We start from the raw sequence: 27,185 nt of genomic DNA on the forward strand, positions 1-27,185 counted from the left end.
AACCACTTCCAGGATGGCTGAGGTGGGAATCGAACCCACCTATACTCAGTTGACCTCCCGAGGCTGAGTGGACCCCGTTCCAGCCCTCGTACCACTTTTCAAATTTCGTGGCAGAGCCGGCAATCGAACCCGGGCCTCCGGGGGTGGCAGCTAATCACACTAACCACTACACCACAGAGGCGGCCTACTTCCATAGTTTGTCATAAAATGCACACTAGCACAAGCAGGGAAGGTCTTCATGTCACCCTATCATGTACTTAACTTATCCTGCTCACTTACAGTATGTTCCTCTTACTTTACTATAGTCAGTAACTGCACAGTCTGTTTCACTGCAAAATGACTTAAAACCAGAGTATTTAGAAGCTGATCTATATACTGTATATAAATGTCATTGTACACATGTATTACATCTCTTCCTAAACCACTGAAGCGATTTCAATCAAACTTTTGACTTAGTATCAGAAGACAAACCACGCGGGGGTAAGACACCCCAAGCACCCTTAGGGGTGGGAGACGAGGGCGGAAGTGATATATCAAAATTATCGAAAACAGTGTTGAATCCATACTTTTCGGGATCGCTGATATGAATAGTGACACTGATTTTTAAAGTCCATGTGCAGCCCTCTTTCGGGTGGGGGCCCTAGGGGGGAGTGACACATAAAAATAATCGAAAATAGTGTCGAATCCATACTTTTCGGGGTCGCGGATTTTTCAAAAGTCCAAGTTCAGCCCCTTTTGGGTGGGGGGCGAGAGGGTGAAATATAAAAAGAATCGAAAATAGACTCGAATTCATAGTTTTCGGGGTCGCTGAGTATAATATTGACAATCTGTATTTTTAATGTCTAAGTTCAGCCACCTTTGTGATTGGGGGGGGGGGAATGAGGGTGGAATGATATATCAAAATCGAAAATGGAGTCGAATCCATACTTTACGGGATACTGAGATGAATAGTGATAATCCGGAATTTTTTAAACTCCAAGTTCAGCCCCCTTAGGGGTGGGTGACGAGGGGCAGTGAAATTAAAAAAATCGAAAATAGTGTCGAATCCACAGTTTTTGGCTTCGCTCAGATGAATATCGACAATCCGGATTTTTCGGGCGGGGGCGAGGGAGGTATGAGATATAAAAATAATCGAAAATTGGGTTGAAGCCGTACTTTGCGGGGTCGCTGAGTTGAATAATGACAATCCTGAGTGGCGACGGGGCAGTGAGATATAAAAATCGAAAATAGTGTCGAATCCATAGTTTTCGGGGTCACTGAGATTAATAGTGCCACTTCGGAATTTTTTAAAGTCCAAGTTTAGCTCCCTTTGGGGTGGGGGCGTCGGGGTGAGAGAGATATAAAAATAATCGAAAATAGTGTCAAATTCATAGTGTTCGGGGTCGCTGAAATTAATAGTTAAATTCCGGATATTTTTAAAATCCAAGTTTAGCTCCGTTTTAGAGTGGGGGACGAAGGGGCAGTGAGAAATAAAAATAATCGAAAACAGTGTCGAATCCATAGTTTTCGAGGTTACCGAGATGAATAGTGACACTGAGGATTTTTAAAGTCCAAGTTCATCCCCCTTTCGGATGGGGGGCGAGCTAGGAATGAGATATAAAACTAATCGAAAACAGTGTCTAATCCATAGTTTTCGGAGTCGCTGAGGTGAATAGCAACACTGAGGATTTTTAAAGTCCAAGTTCTGGCCCCTTGGGGGGGGGGGGGGGGAGAGCGGCGAGGGAGGAGCGAGATATAAAAATAATCAAAAATAGTGTCGAATCGATAGTTTCCGGGGTCACTGTGATGAATTTTTTATCCCTTAGGGATGGGGGTGAGATAAAAATCGAAAATTGTGTCGAATCCACAGTTTTAGGGATTGGTGAGGTGAATAGTGACACTACGGATTTTTTTTTTTTTTTTACAAGTTACTTTACGTTGCACCGACACAGATAGGTCTTACGGTGACGATGGGACAGGAAAGTGCTAGGAGTGGGAAGGAAGCGCCCGTGGCCTTAATGAGGTACAGTCCCAGCACTTGCCTGGTGTGAAAATGGGAAACCACGGAAAACCGTCTTCAGGACTGGCGACAGTGGGGTTCGAACCCACTATCTCCCGCATACTGGATACTGGCCGCACTTAAACAACTACAGCTATCGAGCTCGGTACGGAAATTTTTAAAGTCGAACTTCAGCCCCCTTTGGCATAGAGGAGAGAAAGGGTGGAAAATTAAATGCCCAATATGACCGAATGAATGTATAAATGAATGAATGTATGTGTGTTCCAGTGTAGCTATCTACCCAAATTGTTAAAAATATGAACTACTATCTGGAAAAATATACTGTGGGGATAAGAAACCTATAGACCCCTGGGGTAGGGGTGAAATGTAAACATAATCGAAAACGACCGATATTTGTGGTAAATCCATAGTTTTCCGGGTCGCTGAGATGAACTGTGACACCCTGAATGCCGTTTAAGACAAAATTCAGCCCTAATCGGCAGGGGGGTGAGAACGGGTGAAGAAGAGAAAATGTCCAAAACAACCGAAATTACAGAGGTATGTGTGTTTTTTCCAGCATAACCCTCATACAAAATTGGTACACATATAACATACTATCTGGAAAACACACTGTTGGGGTAAAACACCCCTAGCACTCCCAGAAGTGCAGGTCAAGTATAGGAATAAACGAAAATGACTGATATAAATGTGGAATAGATCGTTTACGAGGTCGCTAAGTTGAACTGAAACATTCTGGATGGTTAAGTCATACTTCAGCCGCAATCAGTATGTAGGTTCAGAAAGGGTGAAAATGAATGGAAAAATATCCCAGATTATGGATGTTCGTGGATATGTTCCAGAATAGCTCTCAATAAAATTGGAAACCATCTGGAAAAAATTAGTATAGAGATAAAACATACCGCTGGGAGTGGGGAATGAGAGGGGATAACCTGACCTAACCCCATGGCACTACAACCCTGAAGGGCCTTAGCCTACTAAGCGACCGCTGCTCAGCCCGAAGGCCTGCAGATTACGAGGTGTCGTGTGGTGTGGATTTCTAGGTCGGGGCCGCTATCTCACCGTCAGATAACTCTTCAATTGTAATCACGAAGGCTGAGTTGACCTCGAACCAGCCCTCAGATCCAGGTAAAATTCCCTGACCTGGCGGGGAATCGAACCCGAGCTTCCGGATAAGAGACAGGCACGCTACCCCTACACCGCGGGGTCGACAATGGGAGGGGATGACATGTAACAATAATGGAAACTAACATATATTAATGTGGAATCTACTGTTTATGTATCGCTGAGACCGTTTAAGTCCACGTTGAGCCTCCATTAAGACGGGTGCTTAAAAGAGAATAGTCTAAAATGACCGAGATTAGAGTTTATTTATTATTTATTTATCGTATGCAAATATACAGGCGTTAGCCCAATTACAATATTTGCTCGCAACTTCTAATCTTATAAAATATAATTCGAAAAATGCAAACCGGGCGAGTTGGCCGTGCGTGTAGAGGCGCGCGGCTATGAGCTTGCATCCGGGAGATAGTAGGTTCGAATCCCACTATCGGCAGCCCTGAAAGTGGTTTTCCGTGGTTTCCCATTTTCACACCAGGCAAATGCTGGGGCTGTACCTTAATTAAGGCCACGGCCGCTTCCTTCCAACTCCTAGGCCTTTCCTATCCCATCGTCGCCATAAGACCTATCTGTGTCGGTGCGACGTAAAGCCCCTAGCAAAAAAAAAAAAAGCAAGAAATAAGAGAATCACCAAATAGAGTATGAAATAAAGAGTTGCCCAACTACAGTATAACAGCAGTGATAAAGATAAAGAATACAATAAAAAGAAGAATAAAAACAATACAAAAATAGGTAACATGGCATCATTCATCTAGCTAATTAAAATGCTTACAAGATTTCAAGAAGTTGGGTTTCTTATTTTGAGTTGAATCCACTGCTTTTGGGGTAGCAAGGCTGATTGGTGTCCGCCTCTGTGGTGTGGTGGTTAGCATGATTAGCTGCCACCCCCGGAGGTCCGGGTTCGATTCCCGGCTCTGCCCCGAAATTTGAAAAGTGGTACGAGGGCTGGAACGGGGTCCACTCAGCCTCGTGAGGTCAACTGAGTAGAGGTGGGTTCGATTCCCACCTCAGCCATCCTGGAATTGGTTTTCCGTGGTTTCCCACTTCTCCTCCAGGCGAATGCCGGGATGGTACCTAACTTAAGGCCACGGCCGCTTCCTTCCCTCCTCCTTGCCTATTCCTTCCAATCTTCCCATCCCTCCACAAGGCCCCTGTTCAGCTTAGCAGGTGAGGCCGCCTGGGCGAGGTACTGGTCATACTCCCCAGTTGTATCCCCCGACCAAGAGTCTGAAGCTCCAGGACACTGCCCTTGAGGCGGTAGAGGTGGGATCCCTCGCCGAGTCCGAGGGAAAAGCCGAACCTGGAGGGTAAACAGATGATAATGATGATGATGATGATGATGATGATGAAGGCTGATTGGTGACAGTCTCAAAGGCAGTTGAGATCGAGAACATCATATCTATAGCACGACGGGTAAATACACATTGTTATCATTTTTTGAAGGGTCATATACTTCCCAGTCAATTTGAGCTTCCACAAGGACAAAGTTTCACTCGAAAATTAAATAATCTAAAACTTGAAACCAAACACTTCTACATAACTCAGACTGCATAATAAGTCGTAAAGTATCAATCAACATCTCAGAATGGAATTCTATAAACATTCACTTCATACACAACTAACTGGTAATACAAATCTTAAAGAAAAACTTTCAAAAACTATCCGGGCAACACCAGGTACTACAGCTCTATAAAGCTGAAAATTAACTCACAGACATACAAAGTTCTCGTCGGTGAAAAATCTTCACAGAGTTCTCACTTTTCAATTTGCTAGTTTACTAAATGCCAGCCTGTATCGTAACACGACCCTTGCAACGTGTCAGTTCTCTTTGAATGTCTAAATATAGGAAAATAGAACAATATACAGGGTGAAGCGTAATTCGCGCACTCGGGCGTCGCAGCGCGACTCCTCACATGCCAGCAATAAAAAAATTTATCTTACAAAATTTCGTCTTGTGAGTATATCCGGCAGAAAAACGACGTTGAAGAGTAGCAATCTGGCAACACTGTAACCACATGTAGGGTAACTACCTCTGCCATCAGAAGTTAGTCATACTGTACAGTTGGTGCAGTGGATAGAGTTTTGGGTTAGCATGCAGGAGGTCGAGTGGTCGATCCTGGGTTGAGGCGTGTGTTTTTTATTTCGTAAATGTAGTCCAGGTGGTATGGTATCTGGCATCTTAATCGTCAACAGCAATTGCAGCGGGTCCTCTAGAAACCATTTGTACTTACATACTACGATCCTAGAAATGGACAAACAATCGTTTTCATTGGTCAGCTTTGAAAGGCGCCCTTTCCACGTCGTGGGCGTGAATTTATTCGCACCACTTCATCTACTAGATGTGTAACCAGTTTGTATCAGCTGTCTATTTCTTATTAGTCTAACCAGGTATTTGTTGTTTCAGCCTTACAAAATGTTGTAAATGTAGAATATATGTGACCTCAGAAACGGTGTCTTACTGTATTACAGTAGGTAATGTCAGATGGAAATTAGCAAATAAAAAATGCTCCTCAACCCAGGATCGAACCATCGACCTCCTGCATGCCAACCAAAAACTCTACCCATTGCACCAACTGTACGACACGACGAGAACATGCTGACAGCGTAGTTACCCTACATATGGTTACAGTGTTGCCAGATTGCTACTCTTCAACGTCCGTTTTCTACCGGATATACTCATCATCATCATCATCATCATCATCTGTTTACCCTCCAGGGTCGGTTTTCCCTCGGACACAGCGAGGGATCCCACCTCTACCGCCTCAAGGGCAGTGTCCTGGAGCTTCAGACTCTTGGTCGGGGAATACAACTGGGGAGAATGACCAGTACCTCGCCCAGGCGGCCTCACCTGCTATGCTGAACAGGGGCCTTGTGGAGGGATGGGAAGATTGGAAGGGACAGGCAAGGATGAGGGAAGGAAGCGGCCGTGGCCTTATGTTAGGTACCATCCCGGCATTCGCCTGGAGGAGAAGTGGGAAACCACGGAAAACCACTTCCAGGATGGCTGAGGTGGGAATCGAACCTACCTCTACTCAGTTGACCTCCCGAGGCTGAGCGGACCCCGTTCCAGCCCTCGTACCACTTTTCAAATTTCTTGGCAGAGCCGGGAATCGAACCCGGACCTCCGGGGGTGGCAGCTAATCACGCTAACCACTACACCACAGAGGCGGCTATATAGTACTGTACTCCAGTTAACATTTTGTTGAATGGTGCGGGGAGAGCTTTGTAGTCACAAATCAAATGGCACTGCTCCTGTCACGTGCCGAGTGAGTTCGCTCTCCCGCTTTACTGTGACGTACGCCTGTTGTGTAGGCTGCCCGCAATTCAGATAAGTGAGCCCGGCAGTACACGGCTCAGCTGGACTTCCGTGCCTCGCTGGCAAGCTGCGTAGTCCTTGTCTCACGGCTTTCCGCTCAGCACTCACTGCTGGCTTTCTCTCACTAGTGATGTGCGCGAATGACACCTGGAATCGCGAGAATCGGTTCCTACGACTCGACGGTCGCATTCAATGTCGCATGCGAGGAATCGGTTCCCCGATAACGTCACCAGAGTGTGCTGGGCGCACTCACTAGAGTCAAGTCGTCCGTATATAAGTGGGCCGAATTCGAACGTGCAAGATTTACTATTCCTTTTGTATACAGTATAGATGATATAAGAAGAACATTTCTTTATTGCCACCCTAGTTTACACCTTCGGCTTACTAGCAATAAAGACAAAATGGATACAAAAATACAAAGGCAAACATACAATATCTACTATCCTCTCTTAAAATCTACCTAAACTACCTCACTAAATCTACTACGATGCTCCTAACAAAGGCGGATGACCTTTCGGCGGACATTGGAGTACTACAGATTGGCGAGGGAGCAATGAGTGATATATAAGTGAAATAGAAGAAGGATCGAGTGAAGACGTAATGTTTAGTTGATTAGTGAGATGCAGTTAAGTGCTATGGATATGAGGAGGTGGTAGTAAGTGGTAAAGTTTGGGTTAAGTGGAGTAGGAAGCGAAATTTTGGTTGCACGTGAATCTGGGCTAATAGTGAGGTTAAGTAATGTAAGTTTGCATACCGTCTAGTTGAACAAAGAGCCTGCCAAAGTCAATCATCCCACGACCGTATAGATAACATAACACCCATTTAAATGAAATGTCTTATTGGTTGTCATGAATGAATTATGCCACATAGTACTGAAATAACAATTTAACCTGGTAGTCAGGAAATCACATCACATCCTTCGACACTCGGTATAGCAATCGACATTGTTATTTTTCTAATGTGGTTTTCAAATATCGCTAGTATAAACGTACAAAGTCCGCCTCTGTGGTGTAGTGGTTAGTGTGATTAGCTGCCACCCCGGAGGCCCGGGTTCGATTCCCGGCTCTGCCACGAAATTTGAAAAGTGGTACGAGGGCTGGAACGGAGTCCACTCAGTCTCGAGAGGTCAGCTGAGTGGAAGTGGGTTGGATTCCCACCTCAGCCATCCTGGAAGTGGTTTTCCGTGGTTTCCCACTTCTCCTCCAGGCAAATTTCGGAATGGTACCTAACTTAAAGCCACGGCCGTTCCTTCCCTCTTCCTTGTCTATCCCTTCGAATCTTCCTATCCCCCACAAGGCCCCTGTTCAGCATAGCAGGTGAGGCCGCCTGGGCGAAGTACTGGTCATCCTCCCCAGTTGTATCCCCCGACCCAGAGTCTGAAGCTCCACGACACTGTCCTTGAGGCGGTAGAGGTGGGATCCCTCGCTGAGTCCGAAGGAAAAACCGACCCTGGAGGGGAAACAGATAAAGAAGAAGAAGAAGAAGAAGAAGAAGAAGAAGATAAACGTATAAAATCTGTGGAATTAAGTCACATTTTAAATAAGTACACAACACTTTCGTAGCATACCTGTCTTCCGTTACATTTAATTTGCAACGAACATTTCGTACTGCTGTCCGACTCATTGGCTGAAATGGTCAGCGTCGAGGCCTTCTGTTCAGAGAGTCCCGGGTTCGACTGATTAGTTATTTTGGCTCAGGGACTGGGTGTTACTGTTTGTCCCACAACTTTACTCTTCAAATTCAGACAAAACACTACATTACACCACCAACCAACACAGGAACACACATCCCTCCATATAGGGTTGGCGTCAGGAAGGGCATCCGGTCGTTAAACATGGCCAAATTCAAATGTGCATTACAGTTCGCATCCACGACAGCACAGGTGTGGGGAAATTGGTAGAAAAAGAAGAAAAACATTTCACACTACTGCTAAATATTATTATGAGAAACTGTTAGAATATTATTTATTTATTTATTTATTTATTTATTTATTTTTTCATCACAGCTTAACATTAGTTAAGGTTCTCTCTTTAGTACAATTGTATTTTGTTGAAATAGTAGTATTATAAGTCATAATCCCCGTACAAGTTTTGATTTGTTGACAATCCATACAATATGATTGGTTTCAAACAGGAAATCATATTTTCTGATCAAATTACAGTCGTATTACGGTATATAACTCCAGGGCACTATAACGAGAGCAGGCATGGCACGCACAGTGATCTGGTTATAAAACAAAACGAACTTACATTTACAGAACGCATTCGTGCTGCACGTGCTTACGTATCTGCATCATAGATGGTGCTACTAGTTCCCCAGGCATATGGAATCGACTCTTCGCGATTCCAGTCACAACACATTACTAGCTCACAGTGAGAGCTGTACGATCCAACCTGTAGCAACTACAGTGTGTCCCGCTCCGAGCAGGGCCGGCAGACCACATGCGCAAGCACGCTCCGAGCGGTGTATTCATAACAATAGGTGTTGGAGCACTGAAAATCCGCGACTAATTCACGAAGCTCCCTTATATGACCAGATAATTGCTGTATGGTGTGCTGAAACTGCAGAACAGATATCAGACCCCATATTTTTCAACGATGCCATAAATTCCGAGAGATACACCACAAATATTCTCGTACTATTTTTTAAAATGTTTGATCTTAATGGCAGATTGTGCCGAAAGCCTGCAGCCTAATATTTTATAACTTGAAAATAGGAGCAATGAGTATGGTATGAAAATTAACCTTTCGAAGAAAAAATTGATGTCAGTAGGTAAGAAGTTCAACATAATTGAATGTCAGATTGGTGATACAAAGCTAGAACAGGTCGATAATTTCAAGTATTTAGGTTGTGTGTTCTTCCAGGATGGTAATATAGTAAGTGAGATTGAATCAAGGTGTAGTAAAGCTAATGCAGTGAGCTCGCAGTTGCGATCAACAGTATTCTGTAAGAAGGAAGTCAGCTTCCAGACGAAACTATCTTTACATCGGTCTGTTTTCAGACCAACTTTGCTTTACGGGAGCGAAAGATGGGTGGACTCAGGATATCTTATTCATAAGTTAGAAGTAACAGACATGAAAGTAGCTAGAATGATTGCTGGTACAAACAGGTGGTAACAATGGCAGGAGGGTACTCGGAATGAGGATATAAAGGCTAATTTAGGAACGAACCCGATGGATGAAGCTGTACGCATAAACAGGCTTCGGTGGTGGGGTCATGTGAGGAGAATGGAGGAGGATAGGTTACGTAGGAGAATAATGGACTCTGTTATGGAGGGTAAGAGAAGTAGAGGGAGACCAAGACGACGATGGTTAGACTCAGTTTCTAACGATGTAAAAATAAGAGGCCACAGTACTAGTAGCAAATAGAGGATTGTGGCGATGTTAAGTAAATTCAAAGAGGCTTGCAGACTGAACGTTGAAAGGCATAAGAGTCTATAATGATATTGTATGTAATGTATGCATGTTTACAGATAATCCTATGTCCAACAGGTTTCTGCCACCGCTCGTACTGCACACGATTCTTTGCAAGACATTGAGGCGATTTTTTATTTTAGGATAATATCGACAGGGTTATGTCCTCTCCCCGCTCCCGCGATCTTATTGTGTGCGACTACAAAATAAAGTTTCCAGAAATAATCATCACACCATAGATAAACTTAAAAATAATATAACAACAATAATTAGGACAATTACGCAAGAGAAACTTACGAACGTGATAACGAATTTCATAGAAGATCCCAGGAATGTTTGAATGCAGAAGGACACGACCTTCAACACCGCCTGCAAAAAAGGCTAGTACTCATGATAAAAGCTATTTGCGTGCATGAATAAGCAATAAATGTAATAATATCGGTAATAGAATACGCGCGAGGTTATGAATATACCATTCGGAACATGGGTGTTGTTTATTGGCCCCACTGAGAGTGGGACGCACTGTAGTATCACCTTCCCATGGCTTATATGCATAATTCAGGGGTTTATTTCAGATTAAAATCACCTGCTTGACAAGTGAATAGTAGAGAGCTATTTAGATAATTAGAATGTCATCGTAGCGAGTAATGAGATTTAAGTAGAGATCTGCAGTCCACTTCTTTTTCTCTTGACCTTCGCGTGAGTATGTCTTGTACCTTGAACTATACCTTGAGGCTAAAATTTTCTGGCATTCCTCTAAAAGCTAATGTTGTAATCTTTACCTTGCAGTTCCATCCAGTAGCGGTGACTAAGGGGGGGTGCCGATAACCTTAGATGATAGGCACCTTTAAACAACAAGCATCATCATCATCATCATCTTTTTTGAGAAAATATTATATTTTTATTCCATTTTAGCCGGATGAAGCTAGGAATTATTTTAAAAAAGCCATTTGTACAAGCCATGTTGTCTTACCAGATAATTATTTTCTTTATTTTCTTTAATCATTACCAAAATCATTAGCAAAAATACGCACAAAATGTTCTTCGTCCTGGCTAACCGATTTGTATAGCGCCAAAGCAAATAGTGGAGACTTTGCCTGAGCTATGAGGAAGGGTACCAGGGCAATGTATATATACTTTTTTTTCTTTGCTAAGGTCATAGACACTGAGGTACGATTCACCACCTTGCCACGTGCATCCGTCAGTCTGGTGATCTCTTTAGTGTCTTAGTCTTTTGGTGCACAGTCAAATACTGAATGGTTTTAATTGTATATACACGCCGTATTTCTTTTTAACTGTAATAAATGTGTAATAAAGTTCCTTTGGCGAAAGATTTTTTAAAATACAGTGTTGAATCAAAATCTCAAAAAAACTATTATTACCGCATTTAAGTTGGTAAACTGTCAATCCTCACCTCTCTGTCGAAATTCGCTGCATAAAAAGCTTACCATTTTGTAGCCTTTATTATTTGTGATGTACAGTATATACCCCCCCCCCGACTTTTCCACCCATCTACCGCTATATCCTACAAACCCGGGTACTGTTTGTTGTCTGTATTTTTTTTTTGCCCCCGCACTTTTCATTTCCAATTGCCGCTACTGCTCACTTCCATCCGCGTAAACCGAGCTCGATGGCTGCAGTCGCTTAAGTGCGGTCAGTATCCAGTAATCGGGAGATAGTGGGTTCGAGCCCCACTGTCGGCAGCCCTGAAGATGGTTCTCCGTGGTTTCCGATTTTTACACCAGGCAAATGTCGCGGCTGTACCTTAATTAAGGCCACGGCCGCTTCCTTCCACTTCCTAGACCTTTCCTATCCCATCGTCGCCATAAGACATATCTGTGTCGGTGCGACGTAAAGCAAAAAAAAAAATCCGCGTAAAGTAATAACCTTCATCGTATTTATCTTCACGTTTGGCTAAGAGATTTCCATCAACAAAAACTTTATCATATTCACAAAGGCACTGCAGTTTGATCTTGATGGAAAACATTAATATTTAAAACAAGCGCGTTGGCCATGCGGTTAGGGTCGGCAGCCACTGAAGATGGTGGTTTCACACCCGGCAAAAGCTGGGGCTGTACCTTAATTAAGGCCACGGCCGCTTCCTTCCCACTCCTAGGCCTTTCCTATCCCTACCTGTGTCGGTGCGACGTAAAGTAACTTGTAAAAAGTTATGTTTAAAGAACTGTCATTCATTTTATAAGAACGTTTTCGTTTCTTACATTTTTTACCATTTTTAGTGTTGCCATTTATTGGGGATAAATATACTCGGAGCGCAACTTCTAGTGTGGTTCTAGTGCAACTAATAATTTTAAAGTAGACAACGGCTACATGGAAAGCAAAATGTTAAGACGATTTTAGTGTTTGGATAGAACGCGTAGAATATTGAACTTACAATTATGCTTAATGTCTTAATTGACAGATAAAAAATGAGCCTACCTGTTTGCAAAATAAAGTAAGGCAAAATTTGTGCTGAATATGTAACGTCACACGCATACTCTGTTACAAGATGGCGTGCGCTCACTTCGAGGTTAGCTGTCGTCGTGAATAGGCTACATCGTGGTCACTTGTATAGAATAAAACATTTAATAATGAAAAAGAAAGATTTGAAACGAGAAAAGTGAATGATGAAGGAATGAAAGAAATGAAACGTATTACACACACTATTTGTCTTTTTATTTCTGACTTCGTCGCCAAAAGACCTATCTGTGTCGGTGCGACGTAAAGCCCCTAGCAAAAAAAAAAAAAATTTCTGACAACTAAGTCTACGAAACCCTCAGAACCCTGCGGCCTTTACAACAGTGACAACCTACCATCAATTTGTTTATTATCGGCATACTTTATCTTGGTGCATTTTTGTGTGCGGGGGTGAGGAGTAAGGAGGGAGCTGTCCCGGTTGCGATAGTGCTGCCAACTGAATGAAAATGAAATCTGAATTGAATCGAGAATATGATCGATTGATATGAAATTTGTAAACCGTTATTATCTTAAGCCAACAACTATGTACGCCAGATGTCGCACAATGATGCTTAAGCGATTCATAGTTTGTGTTTCAAAGGTTGCCAGTACGAATCTCGAAGATTGCCGAGGTCGACCGATTCAGCACGAGGGTGTAAATGTACCAAGATAAAGTGTGCCGATAATAAATTCTTCTTTCTTTTTTGCTTTACGTCGCACCGACATAGAGAGGTCTTATGGCGACGATAGGATAGGGGAAGACCTAGGAATGTGAAGGATGCGGCCGTGGCCTTAACTAAGGTACAGCCCCAGCATTTTCCTGGTGTGAAATTGGGAAGTCCGCCTCTGTAGTGTAGTGGTTAGCGTGATTAGCTGCCACCCCCGGAGGCCCGGGTTCGATTCCCGGCTCTGCCACGAAATTTGAAAAGTGGTACGAGGGCTGGAACGGGGTCCACTCAGCCTCGGGAGGTCAATTGAGTAGAGGTGGGTTCGATTCCCACCTCAGCCATCCTGGAAGTGGTTTTCCGTGGTTTCCCACTTCTCCTCCAGGCGAATGCCGGGATGGTACCTAACTTAAGGCCACGGCCGCTTCCTTCCCTCTTCCTTGCTTATCCCTTCCAATCTTCCCATCCCTCCACAAGGCCCCTGTTGAGCATAGCAGGTGAGGCCGCCTGGGCGAGGTCCTGGTCATACTCCCCAGTTGTATCCCCGACCAAGAGTCTGAAGCTCCAGGACACTGCCCTTGAGGCGGTAGAGGTGGGATCCCTCGCTAAGTCCGTGGGAAAAACCGAACCTGGAGGATAAACAGATGATGATGATGATGATGATGAAATTGGGAAACCGAAAACACTCTTCAGGGCTGCCGACATTGGGATTCAAACCCACTATCTCCAGGATGCAAGCTCACAGCTGCTCCACTCTAGCCGCACAGCCAACTCGTCCGGTTAAATTTTTCTGGGCACAGGTGATGCAAACCCCTGGTGTTCTCCCTATAAGACGTGATACGAGGGCGAATCAAAAAGTAAGTTACACTTCCAAGTTATGACCATTTATGAAACGAACTGCACATAGACAACACGGCTATAACAACATGCAATGCAAGTTCACTTTTCCACGCAGTTCTCAAGAGACTGTAGACGTTTCTCGGAACGGTCAACAAAGTTTTCGATTCCGGATGCGTAAAAGTTACCTCCAGTGCTTTGTAACCTCCTGGAGACAGCTGCTCTCACCTCCTCATCGTTTCGGAATCGTCGTCCACCGAGATCCTTTCTCAGCTTACCGAACAAATGATAATCGCAGGGCGCTAAGTCTGGACTGTATGGAGGATGTTGCCATACTTCGCACCTGAATCGCTGGAGCAGTTCGGATGTTTGGGGGGCCGTGTGAGGTGTTGCGTTATCGTACAACAAAATATCGATGGACGACGATTCCGAAACGATGAGGAGGTGAAAGCAGCTCTCTCCAGGTGGTTACAAAGCACTGGAGGTGATTTCTACGCATCCGGAATCGAAAAGTTGGTTGACCGTTCCGAGAAATGTTTACTGTCTCTTGGAGACTGCGTGGAAAAGTTAACTTATGTTAACTTTTTGATTCACCCTCGTATATTATATACAGTCGTAAAAATCTACATACACCCGGTTATTCCATAATTTTTTGGATGTGTTGATTGTTTTGGCTTGCAATTGTGACGTTCTACCAAACAGTGGATATTAAAATTGATATATGGAAATATATGGATAGATTAGAGGAAAATCTCTGTTGAAAAACTGAGCTAAGAATTGATAGTTTAATTCTACAAGACAACGACCCTAAACATACCGTTGCAATAGCAATGATATGTTACCAAGCAATATCATTCACCTTCCCAGTCCCTCGACATTAACTCTATTGAACACCTTTGGGAAGAACTCCATAAGTGGATTAGGAAATATTCCATCAAGAAGAAGGACGATTTGAAATTTGCCATAAGAACAGAACGGAACAAAATTTCCCCATAAATCACCAATGTCCTAGTGGAATCGATGTTCCTGTGTTTGGAAGCTTTCGTAGCTGCAAAAGGTGGAAAACATCTACCGAACCTAATAATAAGAGTGAAAAAATTGTGAGTGGATGTTCACTTTTGTTCCTGAATTTTTTTTTTCGTTTCAGAAATGAACGATGTATTGCCTTTAGTTCTACACTTAGTTATTAATAGAGCCCGGACTTTTATGCAATAATAGGTTAGAATGAAAATTTACTGAAGCGAGTAGCAAGTGTAGTCTATCTTCACAACGATTAAGCTATCAGGTTTGCATAAACATTAGGGGTACGACCCATCAGAACTCCTACAGTTTATGTTAATCTTGCTACATTATCGAAGAGCGGGTGGCCGACGCTCCCTGCTAACCAAATTAGTTTGCAACCTAACCTGTTACTGCATAAAAATCCTGGCTTTAGTTATTAATGTCATCAAATAACTACAAGTCTATCACCTTGTTTTGTAAGTGCAGATAAGTAAAATGTTCTGTTTAGATTACACTTTCAAGACATTTTGAAGTTTATGGAGACTTTTGTTTCTGACAGTATATACATCTTCCACATTATGTCACCCTTTTGACTACAAGTTCAAAATGGCATTGTTAAATTAAATGTATTTGTTTTCTTTTTCAGATGAGCACCTCGTGACCTTCCTGAACGCCTGCTACTACTCTCTGGAACGTGCTAAGGTCATGATCGACAAACATTATACCATCCGCACTCACGCTCCGGATTTGTTCTCAAACGTAGATGTCTTAAGCCCAGCTATACAAAACCAGCTTAAACTATTGTTAGTACTTATTTACATTAAATTCAATTAGTTTTCCTTCTTATTTGATAGATTTTCGTGTTTTGTTAATTTTGTTGCCAGTTCTTTCCCTTTTGACACATTTGCCCGCTTGATTAGTGGCATACTTTGTATTCCTATGTTTGCTTGATTTAATCCGCATTTTTTATTTGCCAGTATACTTCTTTACTGGCTACATCTTCATACTATATTTCCTTGTTCAAAATCTTACTGGCTTATACACATAAAATGTTATTTCTCATACATCTTCCTTACTGGTCTCCGGATATATACTTTTAATCCTTTACATATATTTTTGGCTAGTTTGTTCAGTTGTTTATTATACAGAATGTATCATAAATATACCGAAAAATTAGGATTGCTCTTCGTGTTAGGCTATATTAAGAACAATGGTGCAATCGGATTGGCGGAGACAATGTTTCGTTTCGATAAAATTACGTTGCATTGTTACCTTAAGGCGCGCAATTCAAATTGATGAACACGCCGCACCGTGCTTCAGGAAATGGAAGGGCAGGGAGGGGAAGTGGGGTGTATGATGGAGACAGAGATAATGCTCTGCGCGTATGCAAGTTTCCTCGTTCGACTCGCACAGGGTTGTGCTTGTCTATTATAGACAATATCCACAGCCGTAACTGCACACACAGTACAAGAACACACTGTAATTAAGACACACTTGTCAGTCAACGATTGCACCAGATCGTTTCTCCTCTCGACTGCTGGTCGCAGTAACGTTCTTTATTATTTAACACATTCGAAGATGCAACGCTGCTGCCCCACGATTGTGTATCCCTTCAATCACAACATTGTAAATGGAATGAAACGCTGGACGATGGGAACAATGCGCCCAATGGTTTGATTACAGTAGATGTTCAATGTGCACCCCTCCTTCTTCGATGCACAGTTCACTAGTAGTGGCCTTTGGACTCTGTTCAGGATGTGTGGTTTGTCGCGAACGACCTGAAAAGCTGCCTGTATTCTTGGTACAAGTTCATCTTCTCTTTCTACGGGGTTCGCATTATTTCAACTTGTGCAGAACAAACTGTACACTGCCTACGGCGGCTGGGAAGCGACTATACAAAATGAACGACAAACTTGTGGATTCACACCGAGCATTAACTCTGTCTCCCACTTCCCCTCCCTTCCCTCCTCTGACGCATAGCACAGGCAGTGGCTGGCTATCTGGCATTACAAACACGGCAAGTTCCTCGATTTGAATCGCGCGACCGGCAGTAAAAAATGACCTCATTTTCTTGAAATTAAAAATATCTCCGCCAATCCGATTGTACGATTGTTCTTAACATAACACGAGAGAATCCCTGATTTTTGGTCGGTATACATCTGATACACCCTGTATAATTTTATACTGTATGGTCTGCATGCATACATTTTTATTACTTTGTCTTTCAACTTGTTTGTTCACTTGAATCTATGTAATTCCTTCATTAACTTGTATATTAATTATTTCTATAATCACTTCCTTGGTGGCTTAAATCCATATTTCTTCTTTGTCTGTACAATTATTTTCTGATCTGTGGGATTGTTCTTTTTAGGTTTTAGTTAATTCACTTACTGGATTATATGGACTTTTCCATCTGATAAACATAAGTAATACGTATATGTATTCTCATAATGAATATTAACTTAGATTGATAACATTTACTTTCTGGCAATACATCGTCCCACCGACACAGGTAGGTCTTATGGTGACGATGTGATAGGAAAGGGCTAGGAAAACTATCTTCAGGGCTTCCGACAGTGAGATTCGAACCCACTATCTCCCGGATGCAAAAAAAAAATTGGAGGCTTCTTAGAAAATAGATTCAACAGATCTGTTAGTTCCACAATTATGTCTCTGAATGTGTATTTAGTTTATTGTTTATTTTCTCTTTGTAAAATTTTCATCGGGTGGAGAGTTATAACCCTCAGTAACACCCCTTACTACGCCCCTGGAAATAGGTAACTTCAAAGAGAAACATGCCCGAAGTACAAAATATTTTCACTTGTGCATTAATATACTAAACTTTTTTTTGAATGTTTACGGGTAGTGTATAATAATAAATTATACAGCATTTCATTCACCAGAGTCCAAATAATTTTATGAGACAACAATTGGAAAAATTCATTTTAAAATGTTTCCCACTCGCTTTAAATTACACTGTGCTGTATTGTTACAGCGAGATGGCTACGCTGAGATGGAAGACCCCGCTGGGATACTGGGTATCTGCAAGTCGTGCTCTACCCCACGTGAGCGCTTCCGAGTTTATTTTCGATGTGGATATCAAAATTTCCTTGATGGCCATCGACGTCATGAACCGGCTAGACCCTGTGTCGCCAGGCCACATTCTGATATTGGACTCCGCGGGCATCACCATGGCTCATGCGGCGCGGGCTGGCATCGGTACCATCAGGAAACTCTTCACTTACGCACAGGTACGGTACGCACTCTGGTACTAGCATACACTGTCCGCGGAGTCTGTGAAATAGGTCCGCGCATATCAATCGCATGGAGATCGTCAGAGAGCGAAAGCGATGGCTAAGACCAATAGCAAGGGCTACTAATATAGCGGTGTTGTGTGTGGAGTATATCTCCCTACGGTGTAGAAACACGGACGATGAAGAAGGAAGAACAAAAAGTGAAATTCAAGTCGATAACGATTAATGTACTTGTATCTAACAAATAGTTTTCGAGAGACATCTATATAGAATGGGGAGTAGACAAGCGTAGGATTCAGTGCATCCAAAGTGGGAAACTGACTCGGCGCCAATGAAACTACCACAAATAGAATAATCAGTTTATGATGATATGAGGCATCTTTTATAAAAGAGCCTTCTATACATCTCTCATTCATGGCCATCCCTCAATACTTCACATCACAGCCTGCAAGATAACATTGGCCATTTGTACTCTAACGCCCCTCTTTGATAATATGTATCTCAGTCATGGCCATCCCTCAATACTTCACATCACAGCCTGCAAGATCACATTGGCCATTTGTACTCTAACGCCCCTCTTTGATAATATGTCTCTCAGTCATGGCCATCCCTCAATACTTCACATCACAGCCTGCAAGATCACATTGGCCATTTGTACTCTAGCGCCCCTCTTTGATAATATGTCTCTCAGTCATGGCCATCCCTCAATACTTCACATCACAGCCTGCAAGATCACATTGGCCATTTGTACTCTAGCGCCCCTCTTTGATAATATATCTCACAGTCATGGCCATCCCTCAACACTTCACATCACAGCCTGCAAGATCACATTGGCCATTCATACTCTAACGCCCCTCTTTGATAATATGTCTCTCAATCATGGCCATCCCTCAATACTTCACATCACAGCCTGCAAGATAACATTGACCATTGGTACTCTAACGCCCCTCTTTGATAATATGTCTCTCAGTCATGGCCATCCCTCAATACTTCACACCATAGCCTGCAAGATCACATTGGCCATTTGTACTCTAACGCCCCTCTTAGATACTATGTCTCTCAGTCTTGGCCATCTCTCAATACTTCACATCACAGCCTGCAAGATAACATTGACCATTTGTACTCTAACGCCCCTCTTTGATAATATGTTGTTGTTATAGTACAATTAGCTTCACGTCGCACCGACACAGATAGGCGACGATGGGATAGGAAAGGGCTTGGAATGGGATGAAAGTGGCCGTGGCCTTATTAAGGTACAGCCCCAGCAAGCCTGTGTAAAATTGGGAAACCACGGAAAACTCTTCAGAGTTGCCGACAGTGACGTTCGAACCCACTATCTCCCGAATGCAAGGTCACACATGCACGGTTGCTAGGCATCGCACACTTTGCTCATTTAAGGTGATCCCCAGCCATAAGTTAAAGCTGCACATGGGCCAGGCAATAAACCATCCTGGGCCAGATTTGGATTTGTTTTCAGGTCAGCTTCTTGTCTGGGCCACAGCTGAATGGACCCTGGGATAAGAATAGCCTAGACCAACGGTTCTCAACCTGGGAGGGGGGGGGGTAAACCCCCTGAGGAGGCGTTGGAGAATTTCAGGGTAGGCGTGTTGAAGAATGAAAAACACATATGAATTTGCTAAAGAATAAAAAGTTGTGACAAAGAAACGAATTTACTAAAAAAATATCTTCGTCGCCCCTAAATCGTACATGTAGAAGAAACATTTTCCTAAAATTATTACACTTTATTGCCTAGTAACGTTCGGACAAGGAATTCGTGTTTATGAATTGTGTAATGAAACATACAAAACATTATAAAATTAAAAGAATTTTATCATGTAATATAGTCGAAAGTATTGCATTTTTTTATCATTTTCGAACTATTTCTTCGTGTATAACAGGTGTAATAAACTGACAAATAACGATTATAAAGTAATAAATCAAATGATAAATATGGATGTACGACAAATCAACAGGAAATAATGTTGACATTCTAATTTAATTTTCAAATTGTTTTGTGCAGTTTCTATCAACATATCTATGTGAATCTGAAGTGTGCATAAACATTAAAAAATTTGTGAAGAAAAACAGTAATCATTATTTCTGTTCTTGCAAAATCAAAACAAGTGATGTAGTTTGAAATGTTAAATGTAGTGACTGTACAATCCTCCATAATATATTTACTGTCAACTGTTTTATTATCTCGTTTTATTGTTATTATTATTATTATTATTATTATTATTATTATTATTATTATTATTATTATTATTATTATTATTTGTGTTATAATTATTACTTAAAATATGTAATATGTATTAAGCACTCACAATTAATAATAAAATATAATAACACATTTTTTTAGCTATTAACCCTAACAGAAAAGTAGAACGGATAAAAAGGGGGCACAGGCCCGCAAAAGGTTGGGAACCACTGGCCTAGACGAAAATACCAGACAGGATATGCAGTTAACAGACACGATTCAAGAGTTGTTTTTGTTGTTCTGGTTGTTGTAGCTCAGTCCACAGACGGGTTTGATGCACCCTTCCACGCCACAGTATCCTGTGCTAATCTTTCCATTTGTACGTCTACTGCATCCAACATCTGCTCTAATTTGCTTGTCATATTCACATTTTGGTCTACCCCTACAGTTCTTACCACCTAAACTTCCCCGAAAAACCAACTGACTAAGTCCTGGGTGTCTTAAGATGTGTCCTATCATTCCATCTCTTCTTCTAGTCAAATTTAGACAAATCGATCTCCTCTCACTAATTCGATTATCTCTTCATTCGTGATCGATCTGCCCGTCTCACCTTCAGCATTCTTCTGTAATACCACATTTCAATAGCCTCTATTCTCTTTATTTTAGAGCTAGTTTGTTCCCATGTTTCACTTCCGTACTATGGCTACTCCAGACGAAAGTTTGCGAAAACATCTTCAAAATTCCTACCTCAGTGTTGGTGGTGAGCAAATTTGTCTTAAGAAAGGCCTTCTTTGCTTGTGCTGGTGTTCATTTTATGTCTTCCTTAAGTCTTCCATCTTTAGTTACGGTATTTTATTACCCAAGTAACAATATCCATCTACTTCTTTTAAGAAATCATTTCCTAATCTAACGTTTCTTGCATCAGCTGACTTTGTTCGACTGCACTCTATTACTTTTGTTTTGGACTCATTTATTTCCATCTTGTACTCCTTCTTCAAGATTCCGTCTATATCATTCAGGAATTTCTCTAGATCTTCTTCGGTCTCAGATAAAATAACAATATAATCGGCAAATCTCTGGGTTTCGATTTCCTCTCCTTGGACTGTGATTCCCTTTACGGCCTGATCTACATAAACATGAAAAGGAGGGGGTACAAACTGCAGCCTTGCCTCACTTCTTTCTGGATTGCTCCTTCTTCTTTTGAAGCCCTGGATTCTTATCACTGCAGACTGAATTTTATACAGATTGTAGATAATTCTTCGTTCTCACTTTCTCGGTATCTGATCTCGATCACCTTCAGAACCTCAAATAATTTGGTCCAGTCAACATTATCGAATGCATTTTCTAGATCTACGAACGCCATGATCGTGGGCTTGTCCCTCTTAATTCGGTACTCTATGATCAGATGTCAGGATTGCTTCACGTGTAGACGTAGGGGAGACAACTGAAATATTCACTAGCTGGATTCCTTACCTTAGAAGCAGAGCTCTGATGTTTAGCCATTAAGAGGCTAGAACTCAAAGTAATTTGGCTAGTAGGATGTGCTGTCTAGGCTGCTGTTCCGTTATGTATTGAGAGTAACATAACTTACAGGGGTTCTAACACGCCGTACCGCTAATGTTTATGCAAACCTCATAGCAGGACTGTTGTGCGCGATAGTGCATACTTGCTACTCCCTTTGGTAAGTTTGCATTCTAACCTATTAATACCAAAGAATCCGGTATCCACACAGAAGTAAACAGGAAAATGTTGACCCTGTTCTGAGAGGGAAACTCCGAGATGCTCCAGGGTGTTACGTCAGGAAGGATGACGGGGTCATTATCATTTCGACAACTAATGACCATATTACGGTACAACAAGGAGATCCCGTAAGTTGTGTTGAGGACAGAGCGTAGCTGAGATTTCTACGTAATTATGCTGGCAGGACCTAGTGTTTACAGTGTACTATGTCTTCGGGTATAGGCTAGAGCAATTTTCTTACTTTCATTGATCTGTCTCATTCTTTAACTTGGCATTGACAATATGAAAGTGACTGAGGTATGAGCGATGCTAGTAATGCCATTCCTTATGCAGCCAGTCCCTACTATGAATGGTGTGTAACTATTGCTCATAGGGCGGTTGGTGCATGCATTTCTTTTTTTTATTATTTGCTTTACGTCGCACCGACACAGATAGTTCTTATGGCGACGATGGGATAGGAAAGGCCTAGGAATTGGAAGGAAGCGGACGTGGCCTTAATTAAGGTACAGCCCCAGCATTTGCCTGGTGTGAAAATGGGAAACCACGGAAAACCATCTTCAGGGCTGCCGACAGTGGGGCTCGAACCGACTATCTCCCGATTACTAGATACTGGCCGCACTTAAGTGACTGCAGCTATCGAGCTCATAGGTGCATGCATTTAGCGGGCTTGGCAGACTGATATGTAACAGCAACTTCTGGCTCAGTGAGGAAATTAACGGGAAACTACCTCACTCCTCATTTCCCTAGTACGCCTCTTCAGTGATGCCTAGGCCATCCATGACAGCTGATGGCGGAGCTGTTGAGGATCCATCCAGCCTTCGGGCTGATGACTAAACATACATACATTTTAAATTTCATTCTGACACCAATACGTGTTTGCCAAAGGACACAGAAAAGTCAAACGTTCTTTGAAGAAATAATTGTTGGTTTCGAAAAGAAATATCGATGAACTGAAGAATATGAACATTTTTTATGCTATTAGGAGGAAATTAAATACTATGTTTTCCATCCAAATGGTTCCGCATTATTGCCACTGAGAATTTTAAAATCGTGGTAACAATTTTGTCTTATTTAATTTGTTTCTTAATTAGCAAAAGTTAAAAAAAAAATCATATGTTTACGATTTGGAATGATATGAAAACTTTCCAATTTCCAGCTATAGTACATGATATGAGGAATAATCAGATATATTTACATAATTTAAAGTTTTTATATGTCATTCATATTCTTCCCAGATAATAATTAAACATTTATTTTACTATGATCAATTATACAAAGCTGGATTTTGGTATAGAATTTCTATGAAATACGGAAAGAAAATTCTGCTCCGTAAACATTTTTTTCCTTTCTAGCAGGCCTTGCTCTTGTCACTCAACCCGCTGAACTCTTGTTCTGTGACTTTGGTGGCGTTTATGTATAAGCAGTACATCTTTTTATAAATATTAACATTTGATACAATATTATTATTTATATTATTTTTCATGTAGCGTACTTAAGATAAAATAGTCTATCTTTCAATCCATATTTTGACATTTTTTTGCCTATATGCTTGTACAGGATGGGTAAAATAAGACATCCCCAGAAAATATTTATAAGACTGACGTGAGTATGCGAAACAAACTAGAAACTTGTGAATTCGCAAAGAGCATTACCTCTGTCTCCCACTTCCCACTTCCCCTCCCTTCCATTTCCTTCTCTGACACAGCAACAGGCAGCGGCTGGCTCTCTGCCATAGCAAGTACACCAAATTCGTCAATTTTAATCTCCCGCCAGGAAATAAGAAGGAAATCTCTTTTCCTCGAACGAAAAAATATCTCCGCCCATCCGATTGCACCATCGTTCTTAAAACAACATCGCTTACTTCTTTGTCGTTATAGTTCCGATAAAGGGTAAAGGTGTATTCTGCCCGAAGTCAGGTCCGAACCTCCGCAGAGGTGTGCCTAAGCCGGAGTTTACGTATGGCAAGGTGGCGAGATCCTTTCCGCTCCTCCATTCCCTTACCACCCACCAAAACCGCGTGGCAACCCATCCAAATTTTGACCACTCCCAATGTTTCTTAACTTCGGAGATTTCACGGAATCCGGTGTTTAAACACGGCTACGGCCGTTGGCATAGTTCTGATACGTCCTGCATAAATTACATCCGGGAGATAGTGAGTTCGAACCCTACTGTTGGCAGTCCTGAAGATGGTTTTCCGTGGTTTCCCATTTTCACACCAGGCAAATGCTGAGACTTGACCTTAATTAAGGCCACGGCCGTTTCCTTCCCACTCCTAGCCGTTTCCTATTCCATCGTCGTCATAAGAGCTATCTGTGTCGGTGCGAAGTAAAGCAAAGTGTAAAAAAAGTAGTTACGTATATGTGTGTGCGTGCTTAATTCTACAATAAAATTGGAACGATAAAACAAACGGTGTTGTTCTCGTAACATTACATTATATGTTCCCTACACTCTCATTTCTATTCCAAAACCAGATTTGATCCTAGGGGTGTTGCAAACATTATAATATTTGGATCTTACTTAGTAAATCCTATGTGTTCTGTTTTCAGGGAGCACTCAACCTCAGGTTAAAAGAGATCCATGTCATCCACGTTACACCAATCATTGATCACATTATGGGAATAGTCAAACCGTTCCTCGGAAAGGAACTGGCAGAAATGGTGAGTTACGTTCTAATTAAACCGTTTTCTCTTTATCAAAGAACTGATAGATCTTGAGAGCAACTTCATAATCAAACCGTTCTTTAGCAAAGAACTGGAAGATCTGGGAAGCAATTTTAAAACTAAACAGTATCTTAAGAAGAAACTATAAGATCTTAAGAGTAATATAAAAAGGTAACAGCTTCCTAACATGGAACTAGAACATCTGGGAAGTAACTTACAAAACTTAACTGTGTCTTTAGAAGGATATATAAAATCTTAAGAGTAATATAAAAAATTAACAGCTTCCTAACATAGAACTAGAACGCCTGGGTAGTAACTTACAAAACTTAACAGTGTCTTTAGAAGGAAATATAAGATCTTAATAGTAATATAAAAAATTAACTGCTTCCTAACATGGAACTAGAACACCTGGGTAGTAACTTACAAAACTTACAAAGTATCTTTAGAAGGATATATAAGATCTTAAGAGTAATATAAAAAATTAACAGCTTCCTAGCAAGGAAATAGAACATCTGGGGAGTAACTTACAAAACTTAACAGTGTCTTTAGAAGGAAATATAAGATCATAAGTATGAAAAATTAACAGCTTCTTATCAAGGAACTAGAACATCTGGGGAATAACTTACAAAACTAAGGAGTGTCTTAAGAATAAACTGGGGCCGATGACCTTCGATGTTAGGCCCCTTAAAACAACAAGCATCATCATCAGCAAGAACAAACTATAAGATCTTAAGAGTAAATTAGAAACTTAACAGCTTCCTAACATGGAACTAGAACATCTGGGGAGTAACTTACAAAACTTAACAGTGTCTTTAGAAGGAAATATAAGACCTTAAGTGTTATATGAGCCGGCCCCGTGGTGTAGGGGTAGCGTGCCTGCCTCTCCCCCGGAGGCCCCGGGTTCGATTCCCGGCCAGGTCAGGGATTTTTACCTGGACCTGAGGGCTGGTTCGAGGTCCACTCAGCCTACGTGATTAGAATTGAGGAGCTATCTGACGGTGAGATAGCGGCCCCGGTGTAGGAAGCCAAGAATAACGGCCGAGAGGATTCGTCGTGCTGACCACACGACACCTCGTAATCTGCAGGCCTTCGGGCTGAGCAGCGGTCGCTTTGTAGGCCAAGGCCCTTCAAGGGCTGTAGTGCCATGGGTTTTGGTTTGGTTTAAGTGTTATATGAAAAATTAACAGCTTCCTAACATGGAACTAGAACATCTGGGTAGTAACTTACAAAACTTACAAAGTGTCTTTAGAAGGATATATAAGATCTTAAGAGTAATATAAAAAATTAACAGCTTCCTAACATGGAACTAGAACATCTGGGTAGTAACTTACAAAACTTACAAAGTGTCTTTAGAAGAATATATAAGATCTTAAGAGTAATATAAAAAATGAACAGTTTCCTAACATGGAACTAGAACATCTGGGTAGTAACTTACAAAACTTACAAAGTGTCTTTAGAAGGATATATAAGATCTTAAGAGTAATATAAAAAATTAACAGCTTCCTAACATGGAACTAGAACATCTGGGTAGTAACTTATAAAAGTTAACAGTGTATTTAGAAGGATATATAAGATCTCAATAGTAATATAAAACATGAACAGCTTCCTAACATGGAACTAGAACATCTGGGTAGTAACTTACAAAACTTAACAGTGTCTTTAGAAGGATATATACGATCTTAAGAGTAATATAAAAAATTAACAGCTTCCTAACATAGAACTAGAACACCTGGGTAGTAACTTACAAAACGTAACAGTGTCTTTAGAAGGAAATATAAGATCTTAATAGTAATATAAAAAATTAACTGCTTCCTAACATGGAACTAGAACACCTGGGTAGTAACTTACAAAACTTACCAAGTATCTTTAGAAGGATATATAAGATCTTAAGAGTAATATAAAAAATAAACAGCTTCCTAACATGGAACTAGAACATCTGGGGAGTAACTTAGAAAACTAAAGTGTATTAACGAAGAATTTGTTGAACGAATGAGTACCGTGCGAGTTGGCCGTGCTGTTAGGGGCGCTCAGGTGTGAGCTTGCATCCGGAAGATATTGGGTGTAAACCCCACTGTCGGCAGCCTGAAGATGGTTTTCTGTGGTTTCCCCATTTTCACACCAGGCAAATGCTGGGACTGTACCTTAATTAAGACAACGGCCATTTCCTTCCCACTCCTAGGCCCTTCCTATCCCATCGTCGCCATAAGACCTATCTGTGCGACGTAAAACCAATTGCAAAAAATAAACTGAGGAGTAACGTAAAATTAACAGTTTCTCAACAAAGGAATGGAAGTCTAATAATGATATACATCAAAATTAAACAGTTCATTAGATAATAACCAACATACTAATACACCATGTTCTTCTTTGTTCGTATCGCCCTACTAAGGTCCACGTTATTTCAGCTGTCCTCTCTGGGCTTTGATCTTTGTCCAGTGCCCCTTCATTCGTTGCCGGTATTGCTCTTTCCTTTCCTTCGTCCACGTCTTTCCCGTCTTCAACTTTGGCCTTTCTTGAAAACCCTGGTGCAAT

General features: G+C 41.6%; 1 protein-coding gene across 2 annotated transcripts in view; it reads left to right on the forward strand.

The window, feature by feature from the left end:
• LOC136885975 (alpha-tocopherol transfer protein-like) overlaps positions 1-27,185 on the forward strand; it is a 74,010-nt gene that overhangs the window by 41,393 nt on the left and 5,432 nt on the right. Inside the window, exons 3-5 of one of the 2 annotated variants that reach the window (XM_067158682.2) lie at positions 15,449-15,605; positions 17,798-18,053; positions 24,540-24,650. In XM_067158682.2, the coding sequence (XP_067014783.2) occupies positions 15,449-15,605; positions 17,798-18,053; positions 24,540-24,650 (524 nt within the window). The remainder of the gene's footprint in view (positions 1-15,448; positions 15,606-17,797; positions 18,054-24,539; positions 24,651-27,185) is intronic. The other variant, XM_067158684.2, reaches the window with a different exon arrangement.

Source organism: Anabrus simplex, chromosome X (genome assembly GCF_040414725.1).
Source record: "Anabrus simplex isolate iqAnaSimp1 chromosome X, ASM4041472v1, whole genome shotgun sequence".
In the NCBI taxonomy this organism is placed as follows: domain Eukaryota; kingdom Metazoa; phylum Arthropoda; class Insecta; order Orthoptera; family Tettigoniidae; genus Anabrus; species Anabrus simplex.